Here is a 17,305-nt window from a genome sequence, read left to right as displayed (position 1 = left end):
AGTGTCTGTTAGAGGCACATCTCTCTGTCTTTAACCTGTTGTTCTCCCATGACTCTGGCCAGCAGCCTGCACTGTGGATCTGCTCTGCCTCAGGATTCTGCTCTCCTGAGGGCAGTGGAGAGTGGCCTGTCTGAGCTGGAGCCGGGGGAGCCCTCTCACAGGGTTGTGTGGTAAAGAAAAATTGCCTGCTTTTGTTAGAAAGAATTTGGCACTCAGTTCAGCGTAGTTCTTTGAATAGAAAAATGAAAAGTCACAGTTGTTTTGGCTTAAAAAATAAAGACCCTTGTACTTTTCATCTTTTAAGCATTTAGCATAATCAAGTCTTTTATCAAGGATTTTAATTATATCTATGTGGCTTCCCGTTTCTTTTCACCACAGATCTAGTAAAAGAACATCTGCTCTGTTTCTTTGTTCAGCCTCATGGTATTTCAATACTACCAGAGAATTTGTCTCTTGGAAATTTTCTAAAATGAATTGCTTACAGGATTATTTTTAAACCACACCTAAATGTTAATTTTTTTTTTGTATGTGAGTGAGTGTGTAAAGCTATGTATATGTATGAGTACTAGTATGTAACTCAGCTGCCTATGTAGAGTCTGAATAAATGTTTTGGAAAATATTATCAGTTGTAATTACTTATGGAATAATCTTCTAGGTGATTTGTTCTGGCTAGTATTCTGCATGAGCATAAATATGCTCTGCCATTGTTCTCAGTTAATATGATGGTCTTTGTGAAAACAGATCACAAGGTAAGGTCATGCTAAGAAGTTGAAGTAAGAAAACCTGAACTAAAAAGTATTTATGAAGCTAATCACCAGAATGGCAAAATGGAGGCAGTTATTTATTCAACTGGATTGATCTAGAAATACCACTAAAAGTCAGAGAAACAGCTGTTATATGAAGTTGAAGATCTGGGTCGATTCCTTCTGTCCTCATCATACACAGAGAAATGCTGGCTGTCAGAGGAGTGTCCCATACATCTCATATTGGGAGTACCATTTGTCTCTAGTACAGGTGATAACTTTAGAAGAAAATCCTGATGTTGTATTTTATCCTCTGCAAGTTTCTGATCTGACACCTCAATAGGAATGCCACAGAACTGATTTGAAATTGGAACTGGAAAGCCCTTTGCCCTGGCTGGCAATATCAAAAATATCTGCTTCTGATAAATGAGACCCTTTGTTTCATCTTTCAAGACTAGCTGGCTGAAGTGGTTAAAGAAATTTCAAATAAGTTATATTTAAGCTAATGCTAAGAAACAGGAGATTGTCTTGTGGACAGACATCTCCCAGCTTTACTGTGCCTGTCAAAAAAGTTAGGCTTTCGGTTGTCTCTCTTCTTGTATCTGCTCCCTCGCTCTTGGGTGGCCTCATGGGCTCTGCTGGTTATCAGTGCTTCTCGACCCACATTAGTTGAATGTGTTCAGCTGGCCAAGGCTGACATCTGTTGGGGCACCACAGGAGGGGACGGGATGGCTGGGTTGGTGATTGCTGGTTGTGCGGTGCTGCTGAGCTGTAGGCAAATTGAGCTCTGCCACCCACATGGCTGGTGGAAAGGGCTGTGCACATCCTCGGCCTCACTAGATCAACCTAACATGATATTTCTTTGGTATAGTGTATGAAGTGGACTTGTGAGCCATTGGGAAAACTCACTAAGTTCTGTGAAACCTGACGTAACTAAACATGCTGTTAATTGGTGGATGGTATGCTTAGATTAGTGGTAAGTTTAAGGCCAGAAAGTGCTTTAAGTTTTGACCTGGTTCCAGTGAACATGCATGCTGAGTATAATATATATTTCATGTGTATTTTTTTACAGTTCATTGGATCTAGCTAGTGTTGTCTGTTAGCAGCCATTATTGAGGTCAAAGTAGATGGGTAATGTTTAAATTGTCAGATACAGATCTTCTTTCATTGCTGCATGCATTCATTACCCATAAGTTTGTATTACTTTTCATTTCCTTTTCAGTAAAATGAAAGAAAGTGTGATGGAACTGTGCAAGTGCAGACATAGATGTGAATTTTGCCTGTTACAATTAATTTGGGTTTGTAAATTTGTCATGAAAGTGAATAAATTTGAAAAGCCAGGCTGAGGTTTATCTGTGTACTAAAATATGTGTGTTAATGAGTGTGAATTCTCAGGTATAACTGGGCATCTTATATGTGATTTTTGTCTTTATCTCTGTAGGTTCGAAAGCATGTGAATGACCTGTATGAAGACCTAAGAGATGGACATAACTTGATCTCACTTCTAGAAGTCCTTTCTGGAGACACCTTGGTAAGCTTTTACGTAGGAATACAGTGGTTCCAGTTTGTTATATATACATTTGCTCTGTTTGTTAGCTCTTTAGGTATTGACTGCTGAGGGTTTCTTTGATATTTTACAAAATCTGTGACTTGATACCAAAGACACAAGTTTTATTTCTGTTGGTAAAATATCCCACTCTGAATTTTGTGGGGTAGTACAATCTGTTCATTTCTTGTGGTCAGTGAGACTTCCTTTCTTAATAGGCTAATGCGCTACTTTTTCTGTTCTTCCCTTTTCTTTACAATTTTTCTTTTAACAAGTACTGGATGCTTAAAGTCCCTTGGCATTCCAGGGAGTAACTTACAAATAGCAAGGATAAAATGTCCCTGAAATGGTCTAACACTCCTCAGGTGTCATTTCCTTTCTTTGTGAGCATTACTTCCCTTGCTTGGTATTTGTTCTCTTCATTATGTTCTTCTTTTCATGCTCTTCTTTTCATTTGTGGTCTGTCTTGTGTTTTTGCTGTCCTGTCTCCTGTCTGTTATATTCATTAGCCAAGAGAGCGAGATTTTTTGAAGACCTTACGGTTGGTGAGTTCTACAGAAGCATGCGCAAATGAACAGCATGAGGATGTGGAGGATGAGGATAAGGGGGTAGGTGTCGACCCCCATAACTGTACTAACGTAGTGTTTGAAGTGTGGTGTCTGCTCATGTAAATTCTTAGTTTGGTGTGCTGCAGTAGTGTGCCATAGAAAGGTCAAAGAACTCTTGTTGGTAAACAAGGATACGTATGTTTGTGATAAACGTATGATAAAGACAGATTTTTATTCAGCCTTTTTCTGAACAGCTGACACACAAATGTATTTGACATAATATTGGATAATATTTTGAAATGAGGCAATTCAGTTGTGCAGACCTAGTTGTTAGAGTTCATCAAATGTAATCATTATTTTTATTGAAGCAGATAGTCAAAGTAACAGCTCCATGTAGTGGCTGCTACATATATGGGTTGTTTGCAGGGTTTATCTTTCTCGCAACAAATGCTGAATTACCATTTCACTGTATTTTAACCATCCAGAAGGGAAATATCTACTTATAAAGTGTAAAATGCTGAGTGCTTGTTAGTCCAAGTGAGCTGTTTCATGCCTTTGTAGACCTGGCATTATTGACCTTTGCTAAAGTGACTTGCTGTCATAGGGCCTGAGTGCCTTCTGGGCTCCCCGTGTGTTGCGTTGCAGTTTTAAATTCAGTGGCATTTTGGGGCTTTTTTTTTCCTGAGGCATAACATAACATAACTCAAAATGATGCATTGTAGCTGTACATTGAAAAAAATATTTCCCCTCTGAGATGCTATACCTAATTATATAGTTTGGAATTTATTATACCCTCTTTCTTGTGGGAATCTGGGTTCCTGATCTGCAGTCCTTCAGTCTATCTGGGGAAGTGACTTGTTAGCGAGGGAAGTGGGGGCTTGATCCTGGGCTATCTGTATGAAATACAAGGAGCTAAATTAAAGGCTCTATAATGCAAATTAAAATTCTTTGTGTTTTAGTTTATGCTTCTTATTCAACTTCATTTTCCCATGTTTTCTTTTGGCAAGCGTCGGATACTCCACAGGGCAAAAAAAAGGCAGTTGAGGAAGGCTTGGGCTTGTATCTGTGTGTTTCACAGTGATTGACTGAGGAAATACTCATATGCAGGGGTGATCCCTAGCAATTATAGTCCCCTTCAGTTTATTGCTGTGAAAGTTTGTGAAAAATCTGAAATAAGAAGAATAGAAGGATTTGGATATGATGATGATATAAAATTAACTGCTTTCCCATGGCTGATCTGTGACAGCTAAGTAAAATACGCTTTTTCTGTGTGATTCTTCTTGGTGATTTTATGCTAACTGCATGCAGTTTTGCCATCTTTCCATTAACACACCACTCATGCTTATTTTACAGTTTCTTCTTGCTGGTTTTGACTTTGCTGTGAGAAGAGTGATTTGTTAGGTTTTTTTCACGCTTTGCAGTGTTCTATGCAAGTCAACAGTTTAAACTTACACTCTAGAGCTGTATATGTTGTATTTTTCTGTTAGGAGGAAGGTATTCTCTTCATTACATGCTTTAAATAAAAATGTATCTATATCATACTGAATTATGCAGTCTACTGTAAATAAACTACATTAAATCATGAAGTTGTATACAGAGGTAAGCTTTTCCATCACAGAGTTTACCAGAGCAACATAAAGGTCCATGACATTGCTTACATTTTGCTTTGCTTAATATGTTGTAAATCTTTAATAATAATATATTACAGTATGTAGATTCATATAGGGACTTTTTTAGCCCTCTTGGCTTTAATAGTACTTCACAGGGGGACAACTACCAGCCTGCATGGATCAAAGTTGGAGTTGGAGACCACTGGTCTCTGTTACCATCCACTGTGCTGAAAAACTTAAACCACATTAAAAAATATATATTATTAAAGCACACTTTTCCACCAAAGGTATTGGCTTAATTACAAATGTAGTGCCTCAGATGTTCTATGTGGCATCTTTTAAATGAAACTGGTTTTTTGTCTGATGAGAAAAATCTAACAGCTATTATTTTATAATTTTAGCCCCGAGAAAAAGGTCGGATGCGTTTTCACAGACTCCAGAACGTCCAAATTGCACTTGACTATTTGAAAAAACGCCAGGTATGGTGGAAAGTTTAATAAAAAACTTGAAAATTTTGTCACTTGTAGCTAATAAAAAATAAGTGTCCTACTTCGTCTTTTGTACATGTTGTATAATATCTGCTGGTGTAGGCCTGGCTTGATCTGAGGCTTGAGATGGTCGAGAGATGTGGCAACGGTAACTTTACATCACCCTTGTCTGAACAATAACATTACCACACTTCATGTGTTATATGATGTTAAAGAGGAGAAAATTATGGGTAAGATCTTCAGGAGCTGTTTACAGTAGATTTGACTATCTTTTATGCTGTCCAGACACTAGCTGGTATGAAATTTTCTTCACAATCTAATTTTTAGTGCAAAATGCAGATTCAGAGAAATTGGAACATTGTGTAGGAGTTCCTTGGTTTGGTGATGTTTGTTTGGATAAACTTTCTCGAGCCTTGATCCTGATGAAAGCAAAGCTGGTGCCCTAGAAAGGCAGCAGAGTCACCTGGGCTGTGGAAGATTCAGGCTTAATTTCACCTTTAAGCCAAACACTTGAAATCCACACTGCTGGGTGGTTTTCCAGTGCTGCAATTTACTTTCCACTTTTAAATTTCTTTTAAACGCTTACAGGATTCCTGCTTTCTTCCTTTGCAAAATGTCAATATTAAAAAATGGCCAAAACATGGATGGAAGGAAGACCTACCTCCTTACTCATCCCATCCAAATGACTTGATACTGGAAACCTGCTTTTCTGATCAGTCGATTTTTATTTATTTATTTACTTATTAACTTTAATTTGCTATTTGAAAGGTTTAAAAAAATATGAGATAGCAAACCATAGACAGGCACTTAATTTAGTTGTAAAAACGTATGTCTTTTCATATTCTGAGTGAAATTGCAAACCATCTCTTGAGTCACTGTGTGTGCACTGAGAACTCAATCCTGCATCGCTGAGTTCAAAGCAAACTTTTCCTGTTAACCTAAGTGAGCCACCAAACAAATATGCTGTGAAGTAAATGACTGGCTTCTTGAAATGACAGTCGCAACGGCATTTTTATGCAGCGAGACCTCTTGACTTGTGCTGTACCATGCCTTGTTTATCCATGACAGACCACACATATTAAATGCAGGAGATGAAGGATCAGGTCATCCTCATTTTATGAATGTGTGTGTGTCATTGGGACCTGCAGGTCTCCATCACGCAGCTGTCAACTGTGATCTGAGGATTTTTGTGCTCTCTTTAGCCTCGCAGTTTTGTGAAGATGTCTGTGCTCCACTGTGCAGAATGCTTGTAGGGCAAGTTGCCAGTGGGACTTGCATTTGATGAAAGTTTCAGCCCCACATCAAGTGTTCCTAAACCATATTGAGGAGGAACTTGCTCAGGATGGCTGTACAGTCTCCAAATACAATGCTTGGTTGTGATTGTAAGGCAGAAAGATCCTATATATTGATAAATTTGGAGCCCAACTTAGAGTAAAAAACAAAGATATTTGACTATCTTGTAGAGTTTTGCCAAACACAAATAGTTTTTATAAAGCAGTGGGAGTAAAACATTTGTGTTGTTTATGATTTCTTTTTTGAACTGTGGAATGCATTTTCTTCCAGAGACAGTGGTTTTGGTTTAGGGTGGTGGTTTGTGTTGTTTTGTTCTTTTTTTTTTTGGTTACCTAATGGTTAAGATTATATCTGCAGATCAAGAAAAGGACATGTCTTTGCTTGTTCGGTGTTGATAACAGGGTATATGTTGAAAAGCACGTGTATGTAACTTCACTAAGAAGCAAAAAAAAAAAACCCTTTTAGCTGAATCATCCTTAATTGCTAGGTTATACAGATATGTAATACATACAGAGGAATTAAATAATAATAGTAATGCAACAAAGAATTATTGAACTCACTATGGATGTGAGTTCATTGCCACAGCAAAAATCTCAGCCTTTGTTTTAATCCTGTTAACCACTTCATGTTTGTAGCACTGCCAATGAGTACAATGGAAGAAGCAATAGTAACTGCTGTGATTATTAAGCCATTGGTTATTTAAATGTGACGCTAAACTCCTGGTTTTATCAAGCCAGACTGTTGTATTATAGCAGGCTGGTTCTCCTGCTGCTGAATTGTTGCTTTGGTGCAGGAGAACGTGGTAGGGAAGAAAGGTGGTGAGAGCTTCCCAGGTCTCAGCATTGCCTGAGACTGATAACACCACAGTTCTAGTTCATCGTAGTCTGTTGTCTTTTCCCCCTCTGAGACGGGCTGAGAGGAGGGGTATTTGGCACAGGGAGCGGATCTGCCGGCATAGTGACAGCTGAGGAATCTTCTCAGCTCGGCGTGGGTGGGACAGGGTGATTCCTGGTGTGCTGCTTACAGCCAGAATGCAATTCCTTTCCACTCTTGAGAATTGAAAAAACTCAACAGAGTGGTCTTGGGAAGTGAGTAATGCATCCTTTATAGTTGCATCTGTGTAATGCAGCATGCATTTGTGACATGTGTTTCAATTTTGTCTGTGTTTTCCTTTTGCCATGGCAGGTGAAACTGGTTAACATTAGAAATGATGACATAACAGATGGGAATCCCAAATTGACTTTGGGGTTGATATGGACCATAATTTTGCACTTTCAGGTAAGTCCAGTTTTGCTTGATGGTATATTTTGGTCAGATTCTGGCATACAGTTAAGACAAATGTGTCAGCCTAGAACTTCATAGAGGCTGTGCAAAAATATAGATTCTCTCTCTTCTCTAATGTGTATTTGAAGGTTTCCATGCTGTGTTTTGTAAGGGGAAGTGAATCTGAAGGTAGTGTTTGTTTGCTAATTTCCTGTCTGGAGTGAGAGAAAAATAGCTTGGTTAATAGCTTGAACATGATTAAAGACAAAAGTCGGTGTTTTTCCTTCCAATGCTTGGGCAAACCAGTCTTGTTTTATTGTGCAGACTTCTTTTGATGAGTATTGAAATACATTAAAAGGTCTAAAATATTTTTTAAATTCTGAATCTGAGTTTCTCTGCTGATATGAGTATGTTAGTGAACATGGTTTGAGCAGTCCCTCACACTTGGGCACTGATGTTTGGCTCCAGCGCTGGTCAGGCGGGTCACACTAGGTGGCACTCTGGTTGTTGGACACTGGTGGGATTGTGTACAGTATAATGCAGCCTTACAGTGTGTGGTGTTAAATTGCTCCTCAAAATGAGGCTTTCACGATGGCCCTGACTGTAGATGATGTAATTCAGATGACAGATAATTCCCATTTAGTGACTGCAGCATTGTTAGTGATAAACTCCCTGTTGTGCAGGCATTTTAAATGCTCAGAAAATTACTTGATCATACAGAAGAAGCACGGTTCACTTCGGAGTATCGTGTAGTGATTTTATGACTGGAAAAAAAATTCTTAAAAAACCCTCAAAGCAGAACGGCTGCTGGGATCTACTGTACCTTTCTGCAAATCCTAATGACGAGCAGAAGATATGAATAGAGCCAATGTGGCCATGGTCTAAACAGGGTGCACAGTTTAGGCCAGGCCAGTGCACAGGGTAACAGAGGAACCATTAACTGCTCACTACTAGTGAGCACCTGAAGCTCCCTCAGCCTCCCCTGTTGTGTGAGTCTTTGCTCCCATATGGTTATACAGAGAAAGAAGGCTAGGCTTAAACATTTAAGCATGACTCACAGTGATTGAGGTAGTGATTGGATGTTGCTGGTTTTTAAAAAATAAAGATTATTAAAAAGTTACTAATAAAAGCTGTTAGTTGAAATTAACTTTTGACTTGATATATGTTTTATCTTTCTGAACAAGTTTTTGCAGCATGAAATTGTTAGTTTTTCTCACTAGCTGAAGCACAGGACTTCTGACGTTATTTTGGGTATTTATAAGAAGTGATGAAAGTTAGTGTTACTAGTTATCGCTGTAAGACACTATGAGAAGGAAAAACATTTATATAAAGTAGTTCAGGTGAACTGGTATGATAATAATTTTCCCCTGTAAGGTATCCAGCTCCATATGAAATGTGTAAAGCATTTAAGTTGCAGCTGAAACACACTTTCCTCTGTCCTGACCCCCAGTAACTACCAACTAAATCTATCAGTGCAAGTCAGATCTTGCAGACCTGTCAGCTCTTATTTTTTTTGAAATAATATCTTTTTAAAATGTTGTTAAAATAATTTTAAGAATGAATAGTTTTTCTTGGACTAAATATTAAACCTCATTAATAAATATGAAATAACTGAAGAACAGGACTTTAAAAAAAATATTTTCTGTTACTTTCCTATTATTTGGTGCTGTACCTACACTGAATGCGGAAGGGATTTGTAAGGTGATGTAAGAGACACCCTCTGAGCTAATCTGTACTTCCCTGGCATTTAGCGGTGCCTCACTTCTTTTGAAGTATATGGCAATTCAATGTCATTGACACCCTTTTATGGCTGATCTGCCTTCAGAATGTATAAAGAAGTTCAAAAGAATGTGCATGCTTACACTTCACATACTTTTTTTGGCTTCATTTAGATTTTGAATGAGAGAAAAATCTGAACAGAAAAGTCTAATAGGAGAATCTTCACAAAGGGATGAAGCTTCATGGCAATGACTGTTTATCCATAGAGTAATCCTATAGATACTGGGAAAGCTATGGTGAGATTCAGTTTGAAGTTAAGACACCTAAATCCAGGTGCTTATGGGGAGCTGTGTTCATATGCATTAAGTGTCTAAATTGTCCCTGTAATCTGCTAATCTGAGTGGCAGAGGTTTAGTTTACACAGCTAGTACAGCCTAGGGGTGAGTCAGTAAACGAGCAGCTAGAGGCTCACTCCATTTGACTGAATGTAAACATCTGTGGTGTTGGAGATTTATGAGATACCCACCTGAGTGTAAGAAACATGACATAGGTTTTATGGGAGACCCATCATCATCTGGGAAGAGACAGATCAGGCAGGATAAACTGCATCTGATATTGTTGTAAACGAGTTTAGCAACAACTCAGAGACGTGCAGGGCAAGTCAATATGGTGGGTGAGGCTGCTGGAGCAATTCAGATCCCTTGCAGTAGGTGACTACGGTACCTGCTGAGTGCTGTTGTGATCTGAGAGGACACATCATATCCAGTAGAATATGCAGTATCTGCTATCCTCATGTAGATATCTTGGACAGTTTTAAGTGTCTCACGTGTTCTAGATGGCCGATCAACTGTCTTCGTATGTCTCTATTTGAGGGTATGAAACATAGCTGTTCAAGGTCCGTTGATTACACTAACTAGATCTCCAGGGTTTTGGATCCAGTTCCCTAAAGGCAGGTGGCATTTGAGGGACATCTGAGGTGTGCTAGAGTATCCAGAACACGTGTGTGGGGTTCTCTGATGAGACACCAGATCTGTGAGAGACCCAAGCTCTTCTAGACCTGCAGCTGGAGGCTGGTTGGGATACAGCTGGGTATCTCAAAGAGCTCTAGAAGGTCATGTTTAGGAAACTTAAATCTTGCCACCACTGGATAAAATGGGCTCTTCAAGACATAGGCAGTATGTAACCATGTATATGTAGACACCTGAACTGTGCCTTAAATTTTCCTAGCATTTGCAGAAGTAGTTTAACTTCTCTGTGAGTCTAAGGAGTTATTTGCTGTGTGATGTTACTGCTGCTGCTCCATCATTTAAGTGTATTCTAATAACATTGCAGCCTGGGAGGTAGGGATTTTTTTTGGATGTTGTTTGTGGCTGCTTGTTTCTCTGAGTCATGGCACTTATCTGGAGGATATTTCCTCAAAACAGAAAATCCTTCTGAGTATTGGAATGAATTTAGAAATGATTTAGGGGAAAGACATGATGAACAAAATAAAAGATGATACACATTTGAGGATTATGTTTCTCTTGCATCTGAATTATGTCTAGAGATGGTAATGGCTTTGTAACTTGGTACCCATAATTAGATAAATATAATGGAGTTACTCCACTTTTGCAGCTGCACAAGTCCAGAAATTGTACATTCTTCTGTGTCCCAAGTAATTACTTATAAGATATAGAAAAGATGGAATGGGAAATCCAGTGGTTTATTGAATTGAGTGTGTTAGAAAATAATTTGTCCTGTGTGTATTGAAAATCTCTGAGACATGTATGTTGTTAGTATTTAGGCAAGTTTTCAATATTTCACATGCTTTTAATAATAAGTGGCTTTTTAAAAATTAAGTTTTGTAATGCAATAACTATTGTAAGTTATTTTCCTGGCACCTGTAGAACATGCTCAATCAAATTGCAATATTTTGTATAATTATAGGCTGTATGTATAAATGTCCAAATTAATATCTGATTGGACTCCTCATTCAACACCCAGTATATTTTCACTGATGACACTGAGGATGAGCAACTGCGAATGAAAGCAGAAATTTGCCTCAGTAAATAACCACAATTTTAGTAAGATAATTTCTGTGAAAATTTGTCATAATTTATTTTCAAACCACTGCAAACATTCTTTAATTTATCAAATGTTAAATATTTGGAATAATTTGCAGTGGTTTGGGGAAAAAATAAAAAGAAGACAAAACTTGAAACTTCAAACTTTAAGGCATCCAAGAGTAGGGCTTTGTAAACTCAGACCTTAACAAATTTCTGGAGCTTTTAAGTCATGATTCAATAGGCTGTTTTAGTTTCATCATAATTTTTCACCTCAGGAACTGCTGTGAAACACTTTTCCTTCCCCCCTCCCTAGCTCCCCGCTGTCGGCCTCTTTGTAGGATGTTGCTTTTCAAGGCTTCAGTCGATATTGTTTTTGCTACAGGGCAGCTTTCTCTCATGCCTCCTTGTGGCATGTGTAACCTCTTGGTCTTTCTCTTGTAAGCCAGCAAATACTTTTTGTTTGCTGCTGACTCCCCATAAACCACCAAGCAAAATGCTTTCTTTATCGGTCTACCCTGGTGCAGTCTATAGACTGTTCACTTGGTCCAGCAGATCAGCCGTTCAACTTCTGCCTGTGTTGGGCAAAAAGGTAAGAAGGGTGCATTTGTTTGCAGATGACTTGGATGAGATACAAGATGACTATGCAGCTGTTTCTCAAGATCCCGATACCCCTTACTGCAGTCAGGGGTTCAGAGCCTGCAATGCAGGTGGTAATTTTGAAGTACTCTTGGGTTGGTCATGAAGGTTGTGGCCTTTGTACAGGGTGGTCAGAGGAGGAGACAGCTCAGCTGTGGTGGCCCATTCCAATACATGACATGCAGAAGGCAGAGAAATAGTGGGATGTTGTGGGACCCATGCACCCTCGTCTGCTTCAGCTCTTTTCTGATAAATCTGTGATGGAGTCACTATGTGAGAGATGCTGCCTGCTCTCCTTCTCCCTTCACGAGGAGTGAAGTTTAATCTACTTTAAAACAACTAGAACAGTTCAAGGTCTGACCTTCTCAAAGATCTAAAGATGAGGCTATGCATCCAGTTGTCTGATCTCTGATGATAAGTGGTCATAGGGGAAGCTGTATTCCACCCGGGAGCTGCGATTCCCGGTCATTAGCCATTGCAGCAGACCTGTCATTCAGCATACGATGGGTATTTTCCTGTATTTTATTCCTCAACTGAGCTCCTAGTTATCTCTTCCCAAATTCTTCAGCAATAAAAATAAATGCTGACTCAGCAAATGAGTGTGGAGTTATTGGAATTTCTGGGACTCATCTGAATCATAGCAAGGACAAAAGGCTTTTAAGGCTCGTTGCAGAGTCATATTTAGACTTCATCTCTACAAGTAGCAGGATATCTGCAGCAGGATAAGATGTACAAACAGTGAGCTCATCCGTTTGATTCTTTTTGTCCTTAATCCCATAAAACCATCAACAAGGAATAATTTCCTCTTTCAGTAAGCTATCCCCCTGGGTATAAAACATCTCCCGTTCAGGGTCCTGACTTTTGGTACCTCAGTGGTACCTGAAAGCTCAAAGCTCTTTCAGATTTTGAGCAGTGGTTGCCAGGACAGCTCAAACAGCTCCAGATATAACCTTTGTTATGTTGTGTGCTGACAAGCCTTTATTTTTTGCCATGTTCTCTTATCTTGTGCTGCTTTACTTTTCACTTTCTCTTTGGCTTATGTTTATCTCTGTCATTCTGCATGTGATCTTCAGGCTGTGCTGGTGATCTGGTGTGCTGTTTTAGTACCATGAGATGATGTCCCATTTATGCAAAAGCCTCCATTGCTTTTGCTGTGCTGCATCAACAACAACAAGACGAGGAAGGGATCTTCAATCCAAAACTACCTGAAATGCATTCCTAGTAGGCTCTTGATCATGTTATTGTAGGACAAAAGATATCAGGTGTAGTTTGATTTGGCAAAGTGAAATAACCTTTCCTTTATGATGTTTGCTAACTATATGAAACCAATGATAATGCATCAATTAGCAGTGCACAAAGGGTGAATGGTCTCAGTATTTTGCGGAATAACAAATAGATATTTAACAATGTTGCCACTTTAATGTGCAATACACCTATCTTTTGCTAAGAGCATAATGCATTTCACAGTCGTGCTTGATAAGTTACAGAAATCTCTGGTTAAATGCACTCATACAGATCTGCATGAGTTATTTCATATCTCGATGTTAATCTTTTGTTTGCCATGTCTTAATGTTAACCTCTTGTTTGTGATTAAGCAGCCTCTAAGGCAGATCAAATTGCAGACAAGTGTTGGTCTAATCCTTTATTCTTGTTATACTTCTTAAGGGTTTATGTGCCAGAAAAAGTCTTTTGCTAATCTCTCCTTAAAACTTTCCAGCATTGGTGAGTATAAATTTGTACCTTTGGGTCTTTTGTTCACAAAAACATACAAACCACAAACAAACAAACAAATCCATGATAGTATTTTAACAGCTGTGATGATCTGGATCTTTGGCTTTAGCCAGTGTGAGCTTTGATTTGAGTCTTTTCAGGTATGTGAGACAAAGCCGCTGGTACGGTCAGGTCTTTGCTATGTTTTGGTGGTTCTCGTTGCCTTCAGGGTAGTCTCCTCTGGTGCTTTAGAATGCCATCATTCTTTGTGCTCACAGACAGGGTTTACAGGGAATTTCAACTTCCGTTTTCTGAATTTCCAGTTCAGTCCTGTTGTCTCTGTCTCTTTCCTTGCTGAGACCAACGTTACAACTGTAATAGAATTTAAATTGGCTGAAAGTGGTTATTTTGCCTTTAGTTACTCACATGGTCATTTATCATCTTCCCTTAACATGGAACATGATTTTGTATAGGTTTTTAATATTAAAAAAATACAACTGACGTAAATGCAATTTGTCAGTTCTTTTGTTCTTGATCTTTTAATTGATTCAAGAGCATAAGTAACTTGCAAAGTTAATGTGACCATAAAGTTACTTTTTGGTTAATGAAAAAACAAGGAGTACTAGAAAGAATTGTTAATATAGAGGTGATAGCTATCTCAGGGAACAGCTGGTCAGTATTGCTACATTGCTTAAAAAGTATCATAAATACATATTTCTTAGCTATTTCTAGGACAACAGAAAGGCACAAATACTACCCACAATCTGTAGAGACCTATTAGGAATGCATTTGTTCCTAGTGAATATTTAGAAATTAATAGCTGCAGATATAATCTGCATTTAACTAAATTGACCTGGAATATGCAGCAGTACGCCAGGATTGTTGGGAGCTCTGAGCTTGTAACCGGTGTTTCAGAACTGACTCTTGTATTTTTGCTACCGCAATTTTTAAATTCCACTTCAGAGGCACCTGATTTTCTGAAAAAGTGAATTACCTACTCTTAAGAAAAAAAAATAAGCTAGATTTAAGGTGCGTATGAAATCAGAGGCTTTCTAAATTACCAATTACATTACAAGACACAGATTGTCAGGTATAAAATAACAGTATGTGTTTCTTCTGACCTATCTTGAATTGGATTTTATTTGAAATTTTTATGACAGATTGACACCAATTCTAACAGGAGTTTTGAAATAACAGAGAATTCTTTAGGGATGTTTTCTCTTTAGTATTACATGGAATCATGCTGATTGTTAAACATGTAAACAGTTTTTTAAAAAGTATATACTAAATCACACTCCGTTAGAACTCAGTCTAATGTAATTACTGTTTAGAAATCTCAGTGCCTGTGTGTCTTAACTAAAGTATGCCACTTGCACTGGAAAATAAAAATGTGCAGTATTTTAAAGCAAATTCTTAACTGCCACGAAATTTGTGGATGAAAAACAACATCAGTAGTGTACTTGTCTCAGTCTATATTTACTTTAATACGTGTTTGATCAGAGAATTAATACTGCATGAGCTTGCAATTTTTCATTCAAATGTTGGGCAGTCTTGTCTTTAACCTTTTACATAATTTCTACTTTAGCAGGTAGCCGTAATAAGTCTGTTTTTATGAGTGCATAATGTAATATTTCATAATTATTATAATATCTTACCATATGTTATTATTGGACATATTATTATTAAGCCAGAAGCTATACATGTATGTAATTAAATCAGTCTTGGTCTGTTGCACTGCAAAGTCCTGGATCTTCTGGTAAGAGAGGAGAAACAGAGGCGTATTTTCAAGTGTAAAATCCATTTGTTTGTACAAACACAGCAATGTCATTTCCAAAGACTTTTTTTAAAATGTGATTTCCTATTAATTAAGGGGGGGACAAGTCAGTCCCCAACTCAGTCCCATGTGGATATGTGTTTTAAATCGGTGAGTCCTCTGGGCCATGACTGAAAGTCGCTTTTCTAAGCTGACTAGAATACAGCTTTGTACTGTGAGTAAAGGGAGCAAATGTCACGACCGCACCTGTATGTTAAGTGTACTGTAAATGCAAACACAAACTGAGGCCATGAAAGAGTGTGTGGTCATGGCATAAGCATCGACTTTGGAAAGGAACATGTTGGTATTGTGGCTGTGTGCAGCTGCCTGTCTGTCACTGTACAGGGTATTCTGTAACAGCCTCCTAGCCCCTTAGTGTTACGCTATAAAATTCTGTTGGAAATTCTTTGTAGGTTGATCCTACTTCTTTGTTGTATTATTTATTCTAGATGAATCAGACATCAGTAAAATCTCATAGAATACTTCAGTGGAACTGGCCCCTGGGGATAAAGTCTCTGGGTTTCATTATTGCAATTCCTTTCCAAGGAAAACTCAATGGTTATGCTTGATAGTGCTTGGCACGTCACTGGCCTGTTCTTTCTCAGCATGAGGAACCATACACACCGACCCCTGCTGATGTCTGTTGGTTTTAGTAGGTTTTGCATATCAGTAACAAAAATGACGTGGAAGATTGAGAAGATATTTTCCAAACAAAGTATGCTAGTGATTACACTACATTCAAATGCAAGTCTACATTTATACCCAGTTTCAGGCATGGTTAGATGCTTAGATGTTATTATTTAGAGCTACACAGAAATGCCTACGGAACAGGAGCATGGGAGGAGGATAAAGCTCCATTCTTACAAACTATAACTTTGTAGACAGTTTCTAGACAGACTGGCTCTTGTGTTTTGTTTCACCTTTATCTGCCAAAAGGTTCAAATCTGTTGCAAAGTTGCAGCTCCCAGGACATGGCACCACTGCCCTGAGCAAGCTGTTATGCTTGTATTATAGTAGTGAAACAGCAGGTTATTTATAGCTGACAAATCAGTGAAAAATCACATCAGCTGCTATGAAAACCACATACGAATAAAAATTTGACCCTCAACAAGCTGTCAGAGCAATCTCTGATCCTCCACTTTAATCTTCCCTTCTGTGGATCATTGGATACGTAATAAAAACATGAATTGCAAACCAAATCTGCTAGCTAAATCCCTGCTATTTGCTGCCGTGCTTACTTTTGGATTTGGAGTGTAGCTAATAGTTTCAAAGGTTGCTGCATATTTTTCTACTTTATCTTGCTCGAGTTACTAAATGAAATGGCAAGTTAAAATGCAGGCGAGGATTTTCTGTTACTCATAAGTGCTATGTCATCTCTGTGAAAGGCCATCAGCGTTACAGCCCAGCGCTGAAGCAGTGATGTTTATTTAAGAGGATTGGTGGCCAGAAATAAGCCACAGTGTATAATCAGACACAGGCCCTGCCTGGGCACCCTGCCACAACGTTTATTGCGTGTGCATTTCTCATAAGCAAAATGGCTACGTACTGAGGAGGATGGACGTGAAGTCTGGAAGAAATTACAGTTCAAATGGCAGTTCTTAACTTTCTGAGGAGGATTTAAGTGTATGTAAATATACCGGGATGAATGGGACTGTGCGACTGTGAGTTACCGAAAGCCAAATGGGGAATGTCTGTGGATGTGTAAGGGCTGAAAAGGAAGAACAGTGTTTAGATCCTGCCAAAGCTCCGTTAAGTCCAGCTAAACATTCCCCTGGAAGAAGATATTTCAGAAGAAAAAGGAGAAACAAGTCAACCGAGGAGGGACCAGATTCAGTACAGGTTAAAGAAAATGAAGAAAGAAGCCAGTATGAAGTGGGGATTTCAGAAAACA

The 17,305-nt window shown here is 38.6% G+C and overlaps 1 protein-coding gene across 1 annotated transcript in view; it reads left to right on the top strand.

The window, feature by feature from the left end:
- LOC308038617 (dystonin-like) overlaps positions 1–17,305 on the top strand; it is a gene marked incomplete at both ends in the record, with an annotated part of 310,764 nt that overhangs the window by 112,442 nt on the left and 181,017 nt on the right. Inside the window, 3 exons of the mRNA XM_080341395.1 lie at positions 2,185–2,274; positions 4,849–4,926; positions 7,414–7,506. Coding sequence (XP_080197521.1) covers positions 2,185–2,274; positions 4,849–4,926; positions 7,414–7,506 — 261 coding nt within the window. The remainder of the gene's footprint in view (positions 1–2,184; positions 2,275–4,848; positions 4,927–7,413; positions 7,507–17,305) is intronic.

This window comes from Nesoenas mayeri (assembly GCF_963082525.1).
Source record: "Nesoenas mayeri genome assembly, chromosome: 3".
In the NCBI taxonomy this organism is placed as follows: Eukaryota; Metazoa; Chordata; class Aves; order Columbiformes; family Columbidae; genus Nesoenas; species Nesoenas mayeri.
The sequence above is the reverse complement of the archived record's forward strand: the minus strand, read 5'-3'. Positions and strand labels throughout refer to the sequence as shown.